This window comes from Dromaius novaehollandiae, chromosome 7, assembly GCF_036370855.1.
Source record: "Dromaius novaehollandiae isolate bDroNov1 chromosome 7, bDroNov1.hap1, whole genome shotgun sequence".
Lineage (NCBI taxonomy): Eukaryota > Metazoa > Chordata > Aves > Casuariiformes > Dromaiidae > Dromaius > Dromaius novaehollandiae.
In genome coordinates, this window is record NC_088104.1 from 13,543,432 (window position 1) to 13,567,754 (window position 24,323).

A 24,323-nucleotide genomic window follows, 5' to 3' on the forward strand; every position below is an offset into this window, starting at 1 on the left:
ACTCTGCATAAATGAGTTATTAATTCCTAAATGAAAGGAAAGAGTAGCACTTAACACCAAGATCCACAAGGGTATTTAGTCTCCTATCTTCTGTTTAGAGGTCTGTTTAAACGGGAGTTAAAAACCAAACACTTCTGTGGATTTAGGCCCAAAAGCTCAAGCCTGCAAACACAGGTACTTTATCTCACAGGTGCAGTCCCGAGGGCGACCGCCCACAACCTTAGCGGGCCTCAGCGAAGGTCTCCCACCACGATCACTGTCTCCAGAAGTACGCTACAGAAATGTACTGACCTGAACATAAATTAGGAAAATATCCCTTGTTTCTCTTCTGAAAAAAACCCCCAAGCACGACATCTGGGTTCAAGTTTGCCATCTTGGCATCCTCATAGCACACAATGAAAAAGGAACCACCAGCTTGCTGCCCACTCCATTTTTAAAAACTGAATGTCTTTCCCAGATGGTGCAGCCACCCCGAACACCGACCTTACTTGATCCAAACATCAACGTGAACGTTTGTCCGACAACTGATTAACCGAAAACCCAACGCTGTTCACACAACCGGCTCCAGGAGAGGTGCCCACGTGGAAGCACCAGAAGGAAGCAGGTGTCCTCCAGCCCCGCACCTCCATCACCAGATGAAGCCCCACAACTCCTCCTCGTTTTAGTAATGAAGTCCCCTCCTTACGCACGGCCTTGGACGCACATCGGTTTCAGTGACAAACTTAAAATAGTAGTTGTGAGGCCTCGAAAACATTAGTCACCCCCTTTTAAGATCTCTCCTCGTTGAGGCCACCTAGACGGAAGCCACCGCACCAGGCGGCGCAGGGGGGTCTTCTCACCTCCGGCTGTGCTATCATGACAACCCATGTAACACCGACACCCCACGCGACACCACGGGCAGCCGAGAGGGGTGGTCAGGGCCGCGGGGGAGCCCTGACCCCACTCCCCGAGCCCCCCGCGCCGCCCCGGGCCCTCCTCACCCTTCTTGTCCATGAGCCACATGAAGAAGAAGCAGGGCACGAAGCCGATGGGCCCCCAGAAGACGAGCAGGGCGATGTCCCAGCCGCTGAAGCCGAAGGCCAGGCGGGCCGAGTTCTGGATGGGCCCCCAGCTGTTCCACACCAGCCCCTGCGCGAAGCCCAGCACCGAGAAGAGCAGCAGCACCAGCCACCGCCGCCCGTAGACGCGGCCCGCTGCCGGCGCCAGCCGCCGCACCGGTACCGCCACCGGCACCGCCGCCGCCGGGCCCCCCGCCGCCGCCGCCCCCCGCGGCTGCTGCGGCCGCCGCTGCGGCGGGGCTGGCGGCAGCAGCGGCCGCCGCTCCTCGGCGCTGCTCCAGCCCAAGCCCATCTGCGGGGCGGCGGGGCGCGCAGCGGGGGAAGCGACGCCGCCGCCCCAAGCCCCGAGCGCGGCGGCGCGGCCCAGCCGCATGCGCGGTCGGGTAGGGCCGGCGGCCGCCTCCTTCCTGCCCGCCCGCCCGCCGCCGAGGGGAGGCGGGACGCGGCGGCGGGCAGAAAGGCGCCGGGCTGGGCCGCGCCACCGGCTCTCCGTCCCCTCGGCGCTCGCTTCCCTCCCGCCTTCCCTCCCGCCCTGCGCGGGGCGGCGCCGCCGGCATGGCCGGGCCCGCGGGCCGCCCGCCGCCCGCGCCGGGTAGGTGCCCTCGGCCCTCCGCGCGGTGGGGAAGCCGGGTTGGGAGCCGCGGCCTGCCGGCGGCCGGGGTCACCCCCGGGCGCCTCCCCGATACCGCCTCGGAGGGGCCCTCGGGTGCAGCCCGAGGCGGTTTCGAAGAGCGGGGGTGGGATGGCGTCTCGGGCGGCGCCGCGCTCCTCAGCGGCCGCTGTCCGTGAGGCAGCGCCGCCCGGTCGCCTCGCGTGGGTCTTGGTGCGCGTCTGCCGCTGCGCTTGGCGTGGAGCGGACCGCCCGCGGGCCCCACGGGGCGTCGTCGTCCCGGAAAACCACTGATTTCAGATCGGCTTGCGTGGGAACTCTGCCACCAAGGCTGGGAACACGCTCGATAAATGACCTTATGCTTAACCGGGAGGGGCTGAACGTTGCGGCCCGCAAGCGTTGGCTTCGGGTCCAGCGTTGACGCTGTTGCTTTGGTCGCTCCCTTAGGGGCCCGTGAGCGATGCTCCCGCGCGATGCCCGAGTTTCGCAGCCAAAGCCACGCTCTCCCGTGAAATTCCCCCAGGAAAAACAGACCGGCATTGCCTAATTTTCGCCCACGGGGCTCTGCGAGGCTGAGGCTCAAGTTAGGAGTTGCAAGGACTGGAGGTGGAAAGCGGAAATTTATATTGAGTGAAATTGTCAGAAATAGGATCAAAAAGAAAATGAGGTTTTGTCTTGATAAGTTCAGGCCCGTTCCTCAGGGAAAATAAAATTCTCGCACAATTAAATAAAAGGGGGGGGGGCAAACTAAAATATGAGCTTGCAGTGTACAACTTTAGTGACAAAAATAAAATATAGCAGAAATACTGGATCAGATTCAGGCTTGATCATGACTGACATGTGTTCCGGTAGTGCTTTGGGGCTCCAAGTACGATTAATTCCCTGTTTTGCTCGGTCTTTTTTATACATTACCACCTCCGTATAGTTTAGTCCATGCCAAAATGTTTTTTCAGTTTTGAATGGCTATGTAACTGCTATAATTTAACTGATTCAGTGGCATTGTGCCAAAGACAAAGTGCTGTAATTTGCAGAAGTAAATAAGGTGGAAAAATATTTTTTCTGAACCTTTTTCAATCAACCATAGCAATTCTAGGTGTTTCTTGATTATTCTAGTAGCATGGAAACAATACAGAAATTAGGCAAGGGTGGTTTTCCAGTGTTGTTTAAAAGCTAACTACAAAACTTGCCTCTTATTACCTACATATTAAAATGGAAACTTTAAAATAAGCAGCATAACTTTTTGATAACTTATCCAAGCTACCTCATCGTATGACTGTTTTGAAGATATTTTGACTCTCACATGGATCAGCAAGCAGGAATTTTGTGAGAAAAAACAACAAAAGAAAGGAAGTGTTAAAATAGACTGGGTAGATCTAGGTTTATTTACTATGGAGTTAATGATTGTTTAAATAATCTATTTTAATTGTTTGACTTTAAATCACTCCAGCTTTTTTCATAGCTTCACAACCCGTATGCAGATCTTTCAGTCATGGCCTGACCTTTTCTATTCCAGCTATTTAATTAACACAGTGTAATATTCTGTGTGAATTATTCTTGTTTGCAGGATAGGGTACCATTTAAATTTGTTAATGTAAAGGAGTAGTGCATTGTTGATAAACTGTTGGAAACCAAATTAGCTTTATCTTGCAGCTAGCTGATTGCATTATTTCACTCATGGGTATAATACTTCTCTAAATATGCTAATTTCACTCTTTTCTCCGTGTGGTGACATTTTTACTGTTCTCATTACTGACATTTGTAATATTTGGGGTGGAGAAATCTTTTCTTGCTCTAACCTCATTATGTAGCTAAAGAGATCTGAATATTATCAGATGAGGTGCATATATATTCAAGCAAGTGGAAAGGTTATTTTGACTCCTGGCCCAGAACTTTAATGCCTGCAACAGGACTTGCATGGACTTAAGGCACCTAGATCAAAAATTGTGATACGGAAGCCCTTCTAGTTATCAGTCACAACTATGAAATCACTGTATTCATGCATATTTGCATTTGTCCGGCCCAAGACCCTCTGGAATTCATACAAGGAGAAGTGGTGGCCTCAAGCTCTGGTAGATCAGTGCTGATGGATAAAAATTATATGGCTGAAGCTGTTACTGCTGCCAGCTGCTCCTCCCATCCCTGAGGCAGGCCTGGCTGATCCATTTATGAGTTGTTGCCTAGAGTGTGCTGTTTTAAGCCTTACTTATTGAGATAAACTGGAAGTTTTGACAGGTTTGTTATAACCGTGAGGCTCCTGGAGAGCCTAGTTTGGCTAAAACACACCGATCATTTAATAGTTGAATTGAGAATCTAGGGAAGTATTCCCCCCATGATAGAACCCCAAATTCCTAGTGTGTTAAGAAGTGCCATTTGCTCACTACAGTCATCTGTTTTTTTGACAGATTGTGCTCTTCAGGTGACTTTCTTCAGAGAGATGAGAGGAATTTGGGCATCCTGTCTTTTCTGATGCCTCTCTCCAAACAACTCCTAATATCATGGGTACAGTGTTGTACTCTCTTGCTTCCACTCTTATCTTCCAGTCGGACAAGTAGCAGTTGATTGCTTACCCTACAAAGGCTGGAAGCATTTTGGTGCAAAAGTTGGCAAGACCCTAAATTAATTCAAAAGTTCAAAAGTGGTATTTAGACAATTTTGAATCTTCCCTCCAGCCTCCAAAATAAGCCTGTTTTCCAGTGTTTTCTCTCAGCTTCTAGGACTTCAGCTTGAGTTGGGACAATATAATTTCAGAGTTCCCATAAACAGCAAGAGTGTTGCAGGGAGAAGCAGAGCTTCTGCTGCAGAAGACTTACTGGTTCTCTCTATACCCTCTGCAGTGGCCCCCTCACCTTTGAAGATGAGCCTTCGAGATGTGAGCCTATGAGGGAAACCTATTTTTCCCTCCTCTAGCTTTGATATCTCCTTCCTTCTAGTTATTCAGGAACAGGTTGGCCAGGGCCTGCTTTGTTTTGGGCTTGTCTTGTTTGGGGCATTTTCCGATCTGTCTTCTGTCCCTTCAGCACCTTTCTCACCTTTCTCTTTTATTGAGAAGTAAATAGCCCTCTATCTCTAAAGTCATTCGATGATTCCTTTGTACTGCAGGAAGAAAAAGGTATTACAGTGCTTGCTTGCTTTGTTTTTCCTAGTATCGAAAGGCAAGGAAAATAGAGACATATTTCAGCTTACAAAAGCTGAACAGTTTTATTCTTAAATTCGTATGTCAGTATTATCCAGTGGGCATGTACTTGCACCTTTTGATTGCGGGATCTGTACATCTACATTGCAAAGTGACCTTTGTAGTGGAAGTGATTCTAGTTTTGTGGTGAGCCAGAGACCATTGTAAGGTCATTTAGGGAGGAGTGTGGTAGCTCCTTTTTCTTGTGGAATGGACCTCCCATGGTTTGTTAATGAAAGACATCTCACCAGATTCCCTGCAGACCACATTATAGGTTCTTCAGCTTTAAAAAGGAATATGCAAAATTGATACCTGACTTGGGCTTTTAAGCCCATTTAAGCCATTCTGTACTCCATTTCTGCTAGCTGTGCTGTTCTTGGCCTGCGTAACAATGAGCATGTAGGTGGTAATTGCATCCTCTTTGAGATGGATGTTTTTCATCCGTGTTGATCATTATGGATACTTCCCTACCTCAGTTAGCCTTGAGGGTCAGGGGCTTAGGTATTTTAGGGAGGTTATATTGGAGCCCCAACCTCAGCTGACCATGGTCCCAATGCTCATTCAGTTTATTCAGGGTTACCATGTGCAAGTAACAGCAAATAGCACCAATAGTATATCTTGTATCCCAAAGTATCCAGTTTCAAAGTCCGATGGTTTCCTGTTTTCCTGAAAACCTGAGAATGATAGAAAATGAACTAAGTCACACCAGGATGCTAGCAAATACAGGATGAGTTCTCCGCCTGTCTCCCTGGGCTAGGGCTACCTCAGTATAGATCTCTTTGTCTCTGATGCCAACAAGAAGAGCTAGTTGTTTTGCTCTGGTACGGCTCTGTCTATTGTGTCTCTGCTGAATTTGTTTCTCGTTTCTGCTCACAGCTTCTCAGACTTTGTCATTTTTTTTCTTATTGTCCTACATTGAAGCAGCAAGGAGTAACTTAATTATTGCTCTAGTGTAATGATCTAGGCATTAGGGAATTTGTTTATACAAAACTGTATTGGTCTGGCTAGTCACGCTTGGCTGTGTGCGGACAGTAGGTATGCCGTGTGCTCATAAAATTGAGTCTTCTGAAGACCCGATTGTCTTGGGTAGCTGTTTAGGATCAGATCGATACTGAAGATGCGATGTTTACAAAATCTTGTCTGTCTACTTGGAAACGTGACTTTCTTTTGCATGTAGTTCGGTGTAGAAAGAAGAGGCTAAGTTGACGATATTTCTCTGTCCGTCCTTTGCTGAATTGAGGCATATATGATTTAAGATTAGATTATTCTATATTTTGTGGTCACTGATACAATGAGACTGTTGACTGTTGGGAGTAGATAAGGTAGCAGGAGTTTTTGATTTCTACTAGAGTATTTCAACAAGAGCAATATTAAGGCAGTTTGGATGCCTCAGTATAGAAGTGCAAATGCAACCTTTTGCAATTTCATTGTATTCCTAATGTTCAGGGGGTTATCTTACATTTCTAATTACAGCATGTCTGTAAAATGTGCATTTAAAGACTGGAAATAGAAGAACATTTATTGCCTCTTAACACTAACCTTGGATTAGTCAGTGGTTGACACAGTGCCACTAGTATTTGAGAGGAATCTGAAAATATCAAAACTCATCTAGTGAAAGGACTTTTCTGGGTATGCTAATAGGTTGACAAATACTGAGCTTTGGAATATTTTGCATATCACAGGAAACTTCCAGATTTCAAATCAGCAGCGCTGTCATCGTTGCTTCGAAAATTAAAGGTCACCTTCAGTCTTCAGAAAAGCGAGTGCAACTGATTAGAACAAGAGTTCCGTGCACATCTGAGTGGAGATTTGGGCCTAAAGAGTCCTTGATCTTTCTGTTGAAGATAATATTTAGCTATTGGTGTTTAGAGATAAAGACACTGTATAAATGGGGATTATTTGAAAAAGAAGAGAAAGAAAATCTCTGGAGGGAAGATGATAAAGATATGTTGACACCACTGACTGCAGCTTGTATTATAAAGTTGTGAAGGCTAAACTACTGCATAATATGGCTGTGCCTTTTCAGTAAAAAAAAGGGGGGGGTTATGTTTTGTATTTTTATTAAGAAACAGAACTAATGTTAGGGAAATGATAAGATTGAAAATTAAACTAGAAGAACTTGGTGGTTCACATTTTAGTGAGCTGTATTAAGTCAAATATATCCTTAGCCCTACCGTATATTAAAGCATGATTTTACATTGTTCATATGAACCCCAAAACATCAGACTCAAAAGAAAACAGTGAAAACAGTTTTTCACAGACAAATTTCCCTTTCATTGCTGGTGACAGGTGCATTGTCAGTGTGTTGTTGTGTGAGAACACAAAGGAAAATAACAGCTTGAAACAAAGGTTAAGCTGACATCCGCTTGCTTTATCCATGCTGAGAGAAATAGACCAATGTAAAGAAGAGTAGTAGATATTAACTGTGCTTTTTTGCTTAATATTCCTGTAATAATAATGGTAATCCCAGGATCTTGTGTCCTGATTGTTTACTTCGTTTATTGAGCACTTTGGAAACTTTTCTTGAGGTTCACATGGACAGCATTTCCAACTTCTTTCAATTTAATAATTTATGTCATTCAAGAATACTTATTTTATTTGTTTTAAAGTATAATTGCATCCTGGCAATTATACCTCTAAGGGACTCTGTCATTAACCGTAGTGTGTATCTTATAGATTATAATAATGAACAAAGTCATGTATACTTCTGTTATAACCTCTTTCTGGATCACATTTAAAAGACTCAGTTGTGTTATTGACTATTAACTGCAATATGCTTATGGAAAACCAGTATTTTTTAGAAGATTTAGATTCTTTTGTTGCTGTCACTTTGAAGTTCTTGTCAGTTGTGTTTGAAGTGTAGGACAACAGCAAAATCCTGAATGGTTACAATCTTTACCAGGGAATTTTGCACAGTGCCTAAATCAGTTTAAAAGTAGTGCGCTCTTATTTACTGCTAACAAGGAATAAGAAAGAACAAAATAGAAATGAACTTTATTTAAAACATGGGCAAATTATTTTTTCTTAAAAATACAGGTGTTAATCCCCTGATGTCCCAGTTTCCTTACTTTTAATCATAGTGTTATATTAAGTTTTGTATTAAATTTCCCATCTGGTAGGGAGGTTCTGAGACATACATATGAGTGCTGGTGAAGTACTGGGGAAGAACGTCTTTGCTACTAAATTTCCTCAAGAGCAGAGGAAACTCTATGTGATGTACATACCACATGGACCAAAACGTGGCTTTGTAGCAGCCTAGCTTAAGAAAGAGCATAGTCTGTCCTGTTGGATAAAATCTTCTATATCCTGAGGGACAATTTTGGGCAAGGACCGTGGTCTTTTCCTTCAACAGAAAACAAAATTCCATTTATCTGACAAGTGCTGCAGTCTTGCCATGTTCCAGTGTGCTTTCAGCAATTTTGCCAGTAAACAAGAGGTATACAGAGTTCATTGGAAGCTTTACTGGAGGTGTATTTAGTATCACTTAGCTCATCTGTGCATATCTGATTTGCCTGTTGCAGGAGGGGAGATTTCAAGTGGCAGAAGATGTAGACAGGAGTTAAAAAGGACAGCGAGGGAAAGGAAGGCTTATCTTTTACTAGAGGAGACCAAAGGAGATCATTCAACATCTGCTTAATTAGCTGAACACAGATATGACTGCTTTCTAGAAGTGCCGTACAGGGTGGAAAGAGAAGAGACGATGGGCAAAGCCAGCCATGAGTTCTGGACCGGCTTTTTGATAGGAGCCATTAGAGGATTTACAAAGGAATTTGGTGAATTTGTGTGGGGTTGCGTGCTGTCATTTTGAGCAGGGAACTGGAAGTCCCTTCCAGTGTCATACTCTGTTTTCTGCCTAAGACATCTGGTAGCTATTTCCTTTTCTTTATCACAAGGACAGTTTGAGGTTTGAGGGCAAAGCCCAAGCTGTTATCTTAGTTCATGTCTTGAGTCACTCAGACTTACTATAAGAAAAACTGTGGTGTAAGATGCTCGGCTCTATTGCAGCAGTGCTGGAAAGCGAGTGCAAATGTAACTTCCTCTTTATTCTGGTCCCAGAATTTTCCTGGGAGACACAACCTGTTTCTTTTCTTTTTCTTCCTTCCCTCTTCGGTAGCAGACGCTGATGGCAAGGTGGGGTTTGTTTGCTTCACACACTACCTCAGCGTGCAGTAGCTTAGGTACCAGTCTTACCGGTGGAGATATGTATGACTGATTGATCTTCAGAGACTCCATGCAAAAAGTAAATATCCTGTGGTAGCCAAAATATCCATGTAAATGTAATTTAGATGCCCCTAGGCTATGCTGCATCTGCAGTATAGATGTACCCAGAGTCAAAAATAGTAGTAACAATAACTGGTCAAGAAGTAGCACCTTGATGTTCCTGCAGTATGTCCTGAAAACTGTGTATACATATTAGATGCATTAGGTTTGCCCAGGGTAGACTGATTATAGTGCATAACACTGTAATCACATGCAGATTATTTAAATTTGTTTTTTAATTTACAGAGTTAATGTACTGAAAAATTATTAAATTTGACCTCCAACCCAAGTCACTTATTTTTGCTTTGGGGAATTTCCCCCACCCTGCCCCGCATTTTCCCACACTCAGTTGTTGGACATTTAAGATTACATGATCTTTTTTCGAGTGACTTGATCACTCTGTACTAATGTATTCAAAACACGAAATTTTTCTTTTAACTTTTTATACGTTTTTTAAAGAAATGAGGATGATGAAACATTACAGAATTAGAAGAAAAACAATTTGATGATGCTTATACCAAATATATTATCAGGGTTTCCTTGTACTCCTCCTCTTAGAAAATAATTTTAGTACCTCTCAATTAACTCTCATTTTTAAGCAGCAGGGTGTTTTGGCAGAAGCCAACTACCACCACCACTCACTGATGAACTCTTCTAACGTGCTAAATTATATTAAATGAATGACAGTACATTTAGCTTTTTAATGACGGTACATTTAACTTCTGAACAACTTTGATCAAGTCCACTTTTCTTCAGACTGCGTGCTGTGCTCTTTATTCCCAAGCCCCGCTCAGTGATACAGAAAAATTGTTAATCAGAAACATAAAATTATTTTTTCTCTTGGAAGCACAAAGTCAGCTGGAAAGTACTTAGCAGTTTCGTTACTCTTCTTCTACCTGCCCTCAGCACTGAAATCTGGATGAGCTTCCTATTTGACAACACTTCACGTAAAGATGACTGGGTAGTTCGAGTATTTTAATTGGAAGATCACTAGTTTGCAGTGTAATCACAAGATGTTACCTTTCTGAAGTACTTCTCCATTTTTAGGCAATTATTTAAGTTATCACGGTAACAAACCTTGATTTAGAACTTAGATTAAGTTTTTCCAGTCCTGTTTGTATCCGACACATGCCTTTTATTTGTCTCAAAACATAGGACAAATCATTCCTGTTGCTTTTTGTACTAGGTACATCATTTATTAAGCCTGATACAAAGAACTAATTTAGTAGTATTTTTTCCCCTTTTAGATGAGAGTGCAACTGAGAAAATGAAAACTCCAGTAGAGTTTTTTTCTTTCTGAATGGAATATGCATCTCTGTCCTCTCCTTCTGCCTGATTTCCCCCAAGAATTTGGTCTCTAATGCCCAAGATGTGCCATGGACATTTTGTTTCTTTGGTACACATTTTATTTATACATATCGATGTCCAAACTGTATGCCCTTATCTGTGCTATGCAATTCCAGCCTAGGAATCAATTACCATCAATTTCAGATTGGAAAATACTGAGAAGCAAGAGACCAGCTTGTGAGGTCTTTGTTAAACCATGATAACAATAATTAAGGAAAAGATTATTATTTTAAATTAGTAATTTTTCTGCTGATATTTCTTTCAAGAGATGTCTATCCATCTTCAGGTATCTCTTTTCATTACTTTTTACCACTCCTACAGTATATAGTTCTATCAGAACTCTATATTGGCTATGCTCAGAGTTGTCCAAATTATCATGATATCTATTTGATGTAGTATTTGATATTTGCCTTTTATTGTGTTCCTATTTTCTCACAGGCATTTAGATATCCATGACAGATACTATGGAGAAGGAATTATGTTTAACTGACTACTGTTCTCTCCAAGGAATACATAAAACTCTGAATCAAGACACTTAAAAGATTCTTTGCACAAAACCTCCTGGAATCCACTTTCGTCTTTTCCAAAAAATGAATGTCCATTTATTTAATGCTTTACATTTTCTAAAATGTTTCAAACAAAAGCAAACTTCAGTGCTGATTATATTGTGTATATTTGTATGTGATTATTTTATCCATATCAGGAAAAGATATATACTGGTTTAACAATAATCTTAATACTGTTTGAAGGTAGGAAAGATTAGCATCTTACTGAGATGAACCATTTGACCTTTTTCACTGCTTCACTACAAATTTTGTAGTTAAATATGTTCATATGATTGAGTGAAGTGTGAAACATGACAAAAAACTGCAGCTAACGTTCAGAAGAGGAAAGGCTGTGTAGTCAAATTATGGAGGTGGAGTTTTGGCATTGATACCAGCTCTCCCTGTAGCTTGAGCTCTGGGCTTCTCAAAGTATATTCGGTGTGGTTAAAACCACACCTTTCAAAAGCACAATATGTATGTGGAAATCACATTAGAAAGCCACACAGAGTCAACAGTTGGCTTCAGTGAGCCTTTCTGTCTCTCCCAGTAAAGTTTTTGCTTTTGTAGCACATCCCCACTGTTAACTAAAGTTATATGATGAACCTAAAGCCTTTGCAGTAAAACTTGGCTTTACAAAATCTTCCCCCAAAAATGCCACCAATTTCTTGCATTTCTTTAGATTTATATCCTTTAAAATAATTAAATGTATTGCTCTTAAAGCAAAAACAATTGAGCAGTCAAAAGGACAGCCATGTGCTGATAAACAGCCTAACTAGGAATAATTTTATTTGTACCGAGTTGGAAAATCTGAAAGATGTGTGAGGCCAGCCAGCTCCCGCATCGTGAAAGCCTCCTCTGCACAATATTGCAGTTGCACTGGTCCAAGGTGGAAGAAGTGTTATAAATCTCCCTGGGGGTGTTCAGATCTGGACTGAGCCTTGCCTTCAGTCTTCAAACAATATCGTTGCAAAAAAAAAAAAAGAAAAAAAAAGATGCTGAGCTTTAACCTATTATCGTGCTTTCTTGTAGCTGCACCTGCACATGCAGTTGTGCCTGCACATGGACTTTCTGCCGTGTCTGAACTTGCTCCCTGTGGGTATACTAACCTTTTGCTTGGAAACCCATAGAGTCTTCTTCCTGGGGTAGTGAAGACCATATGGTAAGACATATGGTCCCCATGAGACCTCCTTATGTCCTGGTTACGTAACATGCTGGAGCGCAAGACAGCGGGCCAAGTGTCATAGCCGTCTCTGTGTCACAGCAACACCATCCTGTCAAGTGTTGCTCTGCTTTTGTGAGGAAATGTCAAAAAACAGCCCAAAACGCAAACTCCCTCTTGTCGTCTGCGTCAAGAAATGGGAGCCATTTTTAAATGTTATGTGACATTAATATAAAATAGCTGAGGTCTTTGTTTTTAAAGCTTTAAACTGGAATTTTCAAGAGGAGTGAAAGGAGAAAGGAATTCAATTTTCTCTTGAAGTCAGTGAGAGATGGGACTCAGCTCACGTTGACTGCATGAAACCCCAGTCCCAAGCGGGACTTGCTGGTTCTCCACTACCTGTCCCTCCACCCACACACTGGGAGGAGCAAGAGGCAAAATTCGTACCAGGCAGGAAAGGGAACTTGCTCATCCTGTATTTGTTTAACCCATTGCATGTGATAGACCATAAGCCATAAATTGAGTGAGTCGGTTTGCTTGGTTTAAATAAGCTGCTGGGGGTTATGGGAACCAAACAGATTTATTAGCTATGTTATGGCATTATATAGATACAAATTCTGGATGAGTTAACTTTAATAGAGGTTAGAATAGTGAATGGATTTTTAATGATTTGCAGTAGTAGTCCACTGCTTCAGCTCTGTGGAGCTGTTACGTTACTTCTTTTTTAAAACAGGTTTTACCTCTCAATATGTCCCTAAAGAAAAGTTGTTGTAAAAGTGCTGAGGTTATTTAAGGTTGCCAGCGTTTCAGCTTGACAGCTTCAGTGGGGCATATAAATCTCTGAACAACAAAGGACTAAATTGAGATCAGGGATTAGCATTGTTCTTCGATTGGCACAATTTCTTCTTTCTAAAATTCTGTAGGTGAAAAGAAATTTTAAAACACTTTAAAAGTATCTGCTGCTTTTGGTCTCCCTGCAGTTCTTTGGTTAAAATCAAAAGTATAGGAACCCTATTTTCCATCTCTGACAACTCTCTGCATGTCTTGGAAAGAATCCTATACAAAAGGGCTGTTATTCATAAAATTTATATTCTCTTAACTGGATATTAACTGTAAGATCTTTTTATTGTTAAGCTAATTCCAAACCACGTGGCTACAGTGGTTTATTGCCTAAGCTACAAGTAGAAATCCTAAGCATATGCCTACTTCTTTATACTTCGTGTGCTAATACACAGCTTTACATTTTAATTTAGTGCAAGCATGTTCCTTCTGTATTTGCAATAGAAGTTTGGCTAAACAAATACTACATGTGATACATAAAAAAAAATCAACTATAAGCAAAGGCAGTATTAGTTATTAATGTTTTCCATGCTGTGGGAGATGGTAGAACTCTTCATGTATCATAAATCATCTATCTACAGATGTTTTTTTTCTTTACATAGGTGCAGATGTCAAACCATTCACTCCTGAGAAAGCCAAGGAAGTTGTGATGTCTCTGCAGCAACCTGCAGTCTTCTGTAACATGGTTGACGATTGGCCAGCCCTGCAATGGAATACGAAATACCTGTCTGCGTTGTTGGATGGAAAGACAATACAGTTTAGGATAGGCCTGAAGACAATGGATTTAGGTGAGATTGAGGTGGACTGGTGTTATATTTCACAATTCTTTTGTTAGGTTCTGCAGTCCTCTGCCTCTCCTTTATATCATTGTTCACTCTCTAATGGATCACTTTTCACTACAGGCCTTGTTTTTAGGATGTTGGTTTTGGCCAACAGTGGAACTTGCCTTTGTCTTTCTTGTGTGTGTATTTGTAGTAGGAAGTCAGGGTAACACTACAAATAAGAATCAAGAGTCTCAGTTTCCTTTAGTTTGTAGAGTGTGTGATTCGTCCTGGTCTTTCATGTGATTCAGATGTTCATGTGGGCTGAGCTTCACATCCGCAAACCTGAGTGCTTTAAAAAATTAGCTGATTAACCAGTCTGTCTTGGTTTTTTTCATCTGTAAAATAAAGGCAATCTTCACCTTCCTTCTACAGATTTTATTAGGCTGTATTGGTTGTCAGTACTTTGAGGTTCTATGATGAAAAATCCTATAGAAGTGCAAAACATTAATAAAATAGCTTGACACCAGTAGAATAATTTCACCTCTGACCCTTCAGATTCACTCAGAGATCTAAGAACACACCACGGGAGAAAGGCAAGTTTTGCTGTTGATTTTAAATACTGTAACAACTCCATTGCTGACTCTAGCTGCACAATATTAGTTGTGGTTTATCCATGCACAGACAGAGGTTCATGCCAGGGAGGAAAGATGTAGGAACCACGTGCGCCAAGATAGCAATCTGCTAGCCACTCGAGAGGTTACTCATTGTTTTGTTCATGCCCTGTGGATCTTTTGCCCTCCCAACAGCATACCAAAATATAGTTTGCCGTGTGCTTTCTCCATTTTGCCTAAAATATCTTATCTTCCTTCAGTCTATTTTTCCCTAGGCCAAACCCAGTTTTTCAGAAATGTTCAATTTAAGTCATATTTCTCTAGACCCTGTTTACCTATTCTTTCTGTACTCTTCTAAACCTTCTTCAACTGGACCACTTCTTTCTTGGAGCATAATGTCTGCACAGAGACTCCAGATGAGGCTCTGCCCATTCCTATGGAAGTGGTAGGATTACATCATGTTATGTTACTTACAACACTGTGTGAAATTTGCTTTCTTCACAGCATCATGACCATATTAGTTCACGTTCAGTTTTTGCAAGAGGAGTGATGAAACAGAAAGAATTGTTAGAGAGGGTATGCTTTACATTTTAGGTTTTCAAAGCATTTTACCAGCATGGATTAATTAATCCTTATGCCATCCCCAGGAAAGCAGATGTTACTTACTCATCTTCTGCATGTGGGATAACCAAGGTGTAGAGTTGGTACAAGTCTTCATAGCAATGTGTCAATACTTAAGGGAGCTATCAGCCCGTTCCTGCACTATATGTAAAAGGTATCCGGTTGCCAACAGGGAAGAAGGTAGGGGTTGCATGCGTGTGACATTTTCCTCAATGCCTTGTTAATATACCTCAATTCTGATATGCAAGGCTTACCAGTAGAGGTAAAAGGATAGTTCAAGTCTCAGTCTCCATTAATTAGTAGGCAGTTTCGTGAGTGGGTGTTCCAACTGGGAATGCTTGTGACGGGATTGATTAGGTGTGATGTAGGTAAGTGATAGATTGATGCTAGCAACTAAGTATACAAGTCATCATTTAACAATAACTTGTAGTCACTAGTGATAAGAAGTGGATTTAAATTGGAATTTGTATCTTGAAGTTGCATCTATATATATATTTTGATGCTTTCCTAAAGGCATCAGTCCCTAGGCAGCAATCAGTTTGTCTCCAGGAACCACCATTATATGCTAATGCAAGCCAAAAATGTCTTCAGGAAGATGGGTAGGGCCTTCAGGGCTTATATTGTAGCTGAATGAGACTTGCGTTGCTATAAAATTTTGTATTGTAAGGATATATTAGTGAAGCCATTAGCCAAGCCAGCTAAGAGTCTGCAATAATGTAATAACATTTCATGTGCCACTGTCATTTGGAAGATGGTTGATCTCACTCTTCCGTGCTTAACAGTGTTTTTCGATTAGACCTTCTCTTTCTTATTGTTGTTATCCAAATGCACACTAACTTTCCCAGACAAAATGTAGGCAGTGGTGTGGTTAGAGAAAGCAACAGGAGAATAAAACTAAAATTGTATTCATCTCTCTGAATATTCCTCCAATGTTTATAAAGATTCATTGCCTTAAGACTAGACAGGAACCACACCTGACACTGAATCAGAAACATGTGCAAGAAAGAAACTGTTCTCTTGCTTGTAGATATTTTTTGTTGTGTGCTTCAAAGTTTGTGAAATAATTTAAGCCACTGGTTTCATATAGAAAGCCCTAAATAATTTGAGACCTCTTATTATGACAACTTCTCATCTTTCCCTATTGCCACATCTGCAGTCTATGGGGATAGTTCCCAAACTGAATATTCCTTAATATAAAAAAGGGAGAGCAGCACACAGGGCATCCTCTGTGGAAGTTGGCTGGATTTTGTATTTGCTTCTCCTGGTAGTTTGGACCTTCCTGAGGCATACCAATCTACAAGGCACATCTGCAGATGAAACATGGAAAACTTGTGAGCTAGCAGTATTATTTGTGTGAATTATTTCTCTGTACCTGAGTTTGTTTTTAATAATACTCTGTCTGACTACACAAGTTAAACAGAATGTGTCTGCTGGGGAAAAAAACAATCAGAGAATTAAGCACTGGCAGAGATAAGATACCTCCAGAGAAAGGACCTGTGTTCATTACAAGAACAATGAAGGTGCTTAATCAGGAAATACCTACTTATCTAGTTCCATCCAGGCTAAGAGATTTATTTTTCTGAGATGGGCTAAACGGTGGGCAGTAGCACCGGAAGTTAAGTTTCTGGTGGAGAGAGTTCAGCAGTATAGCCTATCTATCCAATGCCATGGCTATTTGGAGCACACCAGGATTCACAAAGGAAGGAGAAAGCTTATACAGTCTTTCCTCATTGTGACTGTTTTCTCTGGTTGTGTAGTAAAATGAATAAACAATGAGTTTGCTGTAAAGAAGTTGGAGAGGGCAAGAGGTTGTCATGCCGATCAGTTATGCATCACAAGTTCTCTGGAGGACATTTTTTTTAGAGATGCCATGTAGAGCTGATCCTGTCAGATACACAGTTGGATAAAAATGGACTGCAATTTGTACAGCTGCCCAAGAGGCACCGAGCGATGTGTTTTACCACTAAAGAAAGTGAAGAATTCAAGCCTCTGAGCTTTGGATTGAGAGGGCCTGCAAAGATAACTATAGATTCAGTTGCTGAATATAAGGCTTGAGAAAATAGTATAAATATTGTAGGCTGAATAAATGTCATGTAAAGCTGAGAACTGAGGTAGTACCTGAAGTTGGATGTGGATGATCAGTTTTTTGGTTTGTGAGTGTGCCTGTGCTTTGTTATAAAGTTAAATGGTTATTTCTTGCTTGGATTATTCATTTAGATAATTTTTTATTCCCCAGCAGCTGTGAATGGACATTTGGTTTTCTTTTAAGCTTACATCTAAAGAAATGGAGGAGGCAGTTCACTTTCATTCTTATTAGAGCTTTAGGATATTTTTCTAAGGCTATTTTCCTTGTTTTTACATTTTGCATGGAAAGCCTGCATAGCAAACACTATTCTTCTGAGCGGAACACCAGTTGGCATCTGTCAGGACCAGTCCTTAATGAAGGACAGGAGCCACTGTTGTGCATAAAGTACTCCCTCCCTCCCTTAGCTTTCAATCTGAGGCATTGGATGGGTGAGAGGAAGACTGCCATGCCTCCAGATATCATGTTATCAGACAGCATTGGTAGTTTACTTTAGGCTTACATGGCTTAATCTACAACATATTAATTACAAAACATCTTCAGCTTTTATTCATTCAGCATTAACAAACTGGTTAATGTTCTTGCTTTCAGTTACCTATTGACATTTTCACCCTACAGGCACTCTATAAATCCATTCTTCTAGATTGTCCAAAGACCATTTTTATTACTATTTATTGTTCATTAAGTATCCACACTGTACTTGCTACTGAAGTAGATATAATTTAAACCAAGAACCCTGCCCTAGGGAGGTTGCAACCAAGAAGATAGTTTTGTCTTTCATAGTTGGAATTTTTGAGATGCTCAGAGTGAAATACACTGTGAGCTAGAAAGCACATTTCTTGCCTTTAAAATACTTGCTCCAGAGTTACATAGGAAAATATGTAATGTCTTGAGCTCTCTTTGTTCTCATCAAAATAATTCAGATATTGGGCAACCTTCAGTAATACTTATATCTTTTATCTAATTTTTCTATCGGACCATCTTTTAGTAAGATGATGTGCATTGCATTAATGACTGGATATCAGGACAGCGCATTGAACTGCAACACAGAGAGGGAATCAGATACATGTATTTTTTGGTTGTTGCAACTAGTTTGTATTTCTCGTATGTAGTTCATAGGTAGGGAGCCCTACAGTGCACAGAGCCAGGTTAGATATTACTGAATGCTGGAGCTTATCTGACATTTTTAATGAACTTGACAATGAGGGGAAGAAAAACTGCTACCTAGGCTACTACAATGGAAAATGACAAAATGCTAGTGATAAAGTTTTGTAAAAGCTGTTCTCCCACCCAGAGGGAAGAAGAAAAAATATATGAGACTATATGGGAATTGCTGTGATAACAAAATCAGAGCAGTAAGGAAAGAAGAGCTACTGTGGAACAGTAAAAGGATCCCATTTTTGAACAGCTCTATGCAAGTTACACAAGGTTAAATTACAGCTCTGTCATTGTCATTCATATAGGCTGCAGTAATTTTTTCTCCAGTAGTGGTTATAGACCAGTGAGTAATATATTTTTTTTTAACATTGGATAAGTCTCTTTGAAGCTGGCAGAATTAGCAGTTGTGGGAAATGAAGATCTGTGATTAGCTGGAAATAAAATATGCTGTGTTGTGGACTATCCTGTAGGCCTTCTGAGTGACCTGACCTTAGCTGAAAGGCTATACCAGTCAGCCTGACCAAAACATGACAGAAACAAAATACTACTGCTAACGACTTTTATAGCTGGCAGGGAACACCACAATATCCTTTCTTTAGTCCCAACTGAAAAATAGGGGCACAGCTTTTAGATGGATCATTGACATGGAGCGTGACTCCATAATTTGCTTCCCAAATGTTACTGTGCTGATTTAGTTACTGCTTTAGGTGGGAGAAGGAAAGATGATCGTGTCTATCTACACAAATCCATGGAGACAAAATGAAGGGCAGACAAATTTTTGTGTGCACATTTGCAGCTCAAATTTAAGGAGAGAGACTAAGCAAAGTGTAAGTTGTTTAGGGAACTTGGATGTATAACTGGGTTACTGTGCTTTATGGTGCCTTGCACATGAGCAACAGTAACTATTTGTGTACTCTTAGCTCACAGCAAATTCAAGGTAATAGTCATTCAGTTAAACCTTAATGAAAAAGCAATAATCTCAGACATTAATTATGAATTAGGTGATGAGAACCATTTAATAGACCAGAGACAAGCTGCCTAAGTTCCTCTTCAGATTTCATGCTGCATTTAACCAGACCTGAGAGGGAAACTACATATTATTTTTATTGGTTCTGTGTTCAGTGCTCATGTAATATTTGGCTTTTTTTTATGTTGCTCTAGTTCCCCAGTTTGAAACCAGGTGTAGCTACGTGGAGGCTACACTTCAAGAGTTTTTGGCTTGGAGTTGTGGAGAGCCTTCCTGCCTCTCTGGACCATTCAGTTGTTATGAATACTCCAAATATTGGGCTTATGCTGACTACAAATACATTGCCAGGTTATTTGAAGACAAGGCAGAAGTTTTCCAGGTAAACCATTAATATTACCTCTTTCCAATTTAATCACTGCAAATGATAGCTTTTAAAACCTGTACTGCAATCCCCAGTTATTTTAAAATTTTGAAACAAATGCCATTACTTAACTTTCAGTCTAATAGAGAATTAGTACCAAGTGGCAGCCATCTAAACTTCTGGGTCTCCTTACATGCCTAAAAACAATAGCACAAAACCCAAATTATTTAAATTATCAGCACTCCCTTTCCTTTTAGCCATGCATCATCCTGTGACTGGAGGGAGGCCTTTGGGAGCAGGGTCAGGGAACACCGGTCATGTGTATGACCTCAGCAGCTGAACATCTTTCCCATACCTCTTCTGAAGGTCTGAAAGTGAGGTGGGAATAGTACGCTGAGATGACAGGCAGCTGGCAGGTCTAGCATGCCACCCCAGATCCATCTTGTACATAAATGAGGTTGCACTGACTTCCATACAGCTCCACTCAGGAGAGAGCTTGTGCTGGGTGGGATGGATTCACTAGCAGCACTGGCCGTGGTGTGCCTGTGTTTTTCTCCTGTGGCTTATTTTCTCAAGTAGCACGGTCCCTTAAAATGTTTAGATTAACTGTTTGTGATGGGGAGGGATTCTGAATCTGCAGGATTATTATACCTTGATGGTTCATGGAGGCAGTATAACACATGAAGTAACTGACCAGGGAAGTACATAGTCTATGGTAACTTCCAAATGCCCGTATTAGGGGACACAGTGGTGGTTTTTTTTCTTTTATTTCCTCTAAGGCTACTATTTCAATGTACTGGTTCATCTGCATCCCTGCTGCTTCTCCTTGCAAACTGTAAAAGGGAAAAATTAAGGACAGCTAAACAAAAGGTGTATGTTATATTAAGATGTGAAGAAGGAATAGTAGATGAAGCCTTACTCATTTCCACACTTTCAAATGTGAAGATGGAATCATAATTCTCTGCAAATACTGTGTCATCAGGATGGCAGGGACCATAAACTGATAAGCCCCTTTCAATTAATTTTTTCTCAGAAAGCATTTTCTGTGTGCCTTATATGTTTTTATTCTTTTATACTAGTAAAATCAATATTTTTCAGTAGTTAATGTTTTTCAGACTGTCTCCTTTCCCTTTTTTCTGTGGGTTAGAGAGTAAGGTTTGGGCACAGAGACCATCATACCTTTTTCCCCCCTCCTTTCTGCAGCACACTGAACACTTGACTAGGTTCCCGTAACTTGGACTGCACAACTCTGATACTGGGTTGTGTTCTTTAAACTAAGTTCAGAGCTCCAGCAATGTTTCAGGCTTCCCCAAATCTTTGAATGACTTCCCCTATCTGTGGTCCTGCCTCAGCTTTCTCTCTTCCTGCCTCGATAGACAGCATTTTCCCTTGCTTTATGGCATAAGACTGTGAGGATAATAGCAGCTCAAAAGACCTGAATAGCCTGCTGCTTCGTCCAGTCAATAAAAGCATACTTGAAGGAAACAACCATTTTCCTACACCTCCTCCTTCCCCTTGCCCCTATTCAAGTACAAAATTGAGGCTATAAGAATTGCGTCTGTGTGCAAGTACCACGCCACAACCTCATCACATGACCTATAACAAGCAACAGATTGTGCTGTAATTTTAGAATAGACACGCATAATGGTTATGCCATGGATTTTTTTAAAGCAAAATCTGGGAAGGAAAAAATCAATAGTGTTATGCAAGCAAATATGGTGTATGTCATCTGCCAGTTTCACAGGCAAGGGAGTGAAATGCATCAGCTCCAGACTCATATGGATTTGGAAACACTGCTACACAATTTATATCAGCCAAAAGAATTCTGTGTGGAAATTCTCCTTCGTTCTTGTGCGAATTTGATGGTAACCCCTTCTTTTCACTGTAGATTTTATTTAGATTTACTTAAGGTGACTTGAAGGGGAAAAGAAGGCCAACTGCACTGTTATTTATAGTGATTAATAGGGCCATTTAGAAGTTGTTTGAAATTTAGATTGCACTGTTTATCATTTACAGTTGTGTGGGCTAAGGTAATGATTCCATTAGTCTAATCTACGAGCAGTATCTAGCATCTTACATTTTTTTGTTGAGTTGATATTTCATTACAGAATTTGAGATATAAATCAGAAGCAAGATATATGCATGAAGTTTAAATAGAAATGAGACCTTTTAAAGTGACATACGGGTACAGATTAACTTCATTATAAGCAGCAAGTGAAATAAATATAATTCACAAGTAATGTGCCATCTGTTATGGTTGGAACACCTTTTAGTGCATTTCTTTTGCTATGGCTTTTTATTGTAGAAAAGGAGTCCATTGTGACAAGATTTCCGTAATCCTAGCAGTTCCTTTTCAGTTCATTGGTTAAAAACTATTTTACCCATAATCGCTTCCACTATTTACTACAGCTGCAGGATTTTCAAAAAGTTCTTTTAAATCTAATATTGATTATGTGTGCTTTCTTTCCACTTAAATTGTAACAAAATACAAAAACTATTTAGGTGTGAGATTAAAGTGTAGAGATGATATTACACTTAACTTTATCACTGAAATAGTTGTATTGGATTTTAAATTTTATGGCTGCTGAAATCTATAGGAGCAACTTTTTCTTTTTGATTTCTTGCTGCTTTTGACAAATGTTTATATTAGACCTCTGCATTTTTTTTCAAATGATACCTTTAAAATCAATAGCTCTGAAATTTAAAATCTTTAGCAATACCTAATTTTTGGGAAGGCTATCACTCATTTTGGGGGTTCTCTAATACAAAGTCATGGTGAAGTCATTTTTATAATAATGTCTAACTGTATTTTTCCTCATCTATAGATCTTAAAAACAGATAGTCACCCACCAGTCTGCAAGCAGCTAGCTTACATACTTAAATTAGGAGAATAGACACCTATTTTCTCTTTACAGACGGTGGAAGGAGAGAGGGTGTTCCAGGGGTGATTGAGAGAGCTTTGACAAGAGCAGGAGCTAAGTTTAAATTAGGTTCCTAAAGTTAGGTGATGTGAATGACCCTGAGAGTGCTTTACTGAAATGGAACAAATATCATTATCTTCCTTTTCAAGACAGAAAAAAATAAAGCTCAGAGATGAAGCGATTTGCCTGAAACCATCAGTAAGCTGGGAATTGAATCTCGGCCTGCTAAGGCTCAGGCTGGAGCTTCAGCCAAAAGGCCGCAGTAGCTCAGGCTGGTACACTTGAAATGCTTTCCAGTACACACATGACCAGGCTCTGCAGGTTGCAGGGTGAGCTGTAGAAAGGTGGGAAAGCTTTACCCAAGCTACACAGAGCCAATCTGCAAAAGCTGGTCAATCTCCTGGACTATCCCCGCAATACCTCCCTGTCTCTCATTCCCGCTGTCATTCCCAGGGGATTGCTTTTGGGAGGATCAATGTACTGGAAAGCTCCAGGATCGTATTCATAATGGATGCACACATGTTCTGCCCTTTTCCCCCATGCAATCAAGTTGCTTTGAAGTTCACTGCCTCCACAATTGCGAAGGCAGGAGCAGAACGTGTCCGTTATGCAATATGGGACTTACAAAAACTGACATGCCACTGGGTCAGAAATGGGCTAAAGTCTGTTTCCAGGATACATGGAGAAAGCGGAGACAGGGCTTTCAGGAGTACTGAGACAGAGGGCAACTGTGCCACATGGATTATGAAATTCGTTTGAAAAGGGGAGTGGAGATTTTTCATTCCTTCCTTTCTTGCTCCCTTTTTAAAAATGCCTTATATCAGAATTTATCAGCAAGCTTGGTTGGATAGTTAAGAGTGGAAAAAAGGGGAGTTTAAAAAGAAGGAGAAGCAGCCCTGTGTGGCTGCAGAGTGCTTGGGCAGTCCTGTAGCACAGGCAGGGTAACTGAAGTGATACGAAAGACTGGGATGAGAACTGGAGACAGATCGGGGACTCTGCACAGTCAGGCTGCGAAAGCAGAAGAAATCCTGCTAGAGAGGAGAACTTTGCAGGAAGGGAAGCGGAAACTCCCACCCAGGAGTAACAGCTGCAGAAGATAAAGAGCAACTGGAAAGGTGGAAGGAGAATGCAAGAGAACCAGAGAACTGACAGTAAGATGTGAAACAGTTTAACTGCTTACAGAAATAACCTTTTCTTTGCTGTAGGATATCAAGTGGTCTGACTTTGGTTTTCCTGGAAGAAATGGAAAAGAGAGCACACTGTGGATTGGTTCTGAAGGAGCAAACACTCCGTGCCATTTGGACTCTTATGGCTGCAATTTAGTGTTACAAGTACAGGGAAGGTAACAAATACCTGTATTATACCGAGGAAAGCTATACAGTGCTAGAAAGAGCATTTTGCACTCTTGAATAGTAGTTCTAAATCCTGATTTTAATTTGCTCAGCTATCAATGATTGAAGAATATCCAAACTGTTCAATAGGAAATGGCAGAAATTTGGAAGGTTGGAGTTTGATTTGGGCACAATTTTATTATGCTAATGTAATTTTATTTTATTCTATTTGAGGAAGAATATTCTTCCTAATCTGTGCATTATATGTGTCCAATAATAAATATTCTAACCTTCCTAGTGGTTATGAATTTGGGAAGTTGGAATTAGGAGATAAAGAGTTAAAAAAAACAGAAACAAGATAGAAATAAAGCATTTTCAGCTTTACGATATTCTCTGTGCAAGAGTTTCTAATAGCCTGCTAAAATTAATTTAAAAGGGGACCATCAGGATGGGAGCAACCAACTGTGAGCAAAGTTAAAACGGACACTTGAGGCTCCAAACTCATTTTGGGGGGC

At 41.0% G+C, this 24,323-nt stretch overlaps 2 protein-coding genes across 5 annotated transcripts in view; one reads left to right on the plus strand and one right to left on the minus strand.

The window, feature by feature from the left end:
* The window catches only part of SLC49A4 (solute carrier family 49 member 4), a 71,856-nt gene extending 70,404 nt beyond the window's left edge, over positions 1-1,452 (minus strand). The window contains exon 1 of the mRNA XM_026118445.2: positions 981-1,452. Coding sequence (XP_025974230.2) covers positions 981-1,431 — 451 coding nt within the window. The 5' untranslated portion in view covers positions 1,432-1,452. The remainder of the gene's footprint in view (positions 1-980) is intronic.
* A 6-nt stretch (positions 1,453-1,458) lies between these two features.
* HSPBAP1 (HSPB1 associated protein 1) overlaps positions 1,459-24,323 on the plus strand; it is a 36,728-nt gene continuing 13,863 nt past the window's right edge. Inside the window, exons 1-5 of one of the 4 annotated variants that reach the window (XM_064514707.1) lie at positions 1,460-1,650; positions 4,071-4,167; positions 13,594-13,779; positions 19,390-19,574; positions 23,683-23,819. In XM_064514707.1, coding sequence (XP_064370777.1) covers positions 4,164-4,167; positions 13,594-13,779; positions 19,390-19,574; positions 23,683-23,819 — 512 coding nt within the window. In that variant the 5' untranslated portion in view covers positions 1,460-1,650; positions 4,071-4,163. Of the gene's footprint in view, positions 1,651-4,070; positions 4,168-12,021; positions 12,152-13,593; positions 13,780-19,389; positions 19,575-21,255; positions 21,422-23,682; positions 23,820-24,323 lie in introns of those variants that run through there. The other 3 variants (XM_064514708.1, XM_064514706.1, XM_026118470.2) reach the window with 3 other exon arrangements.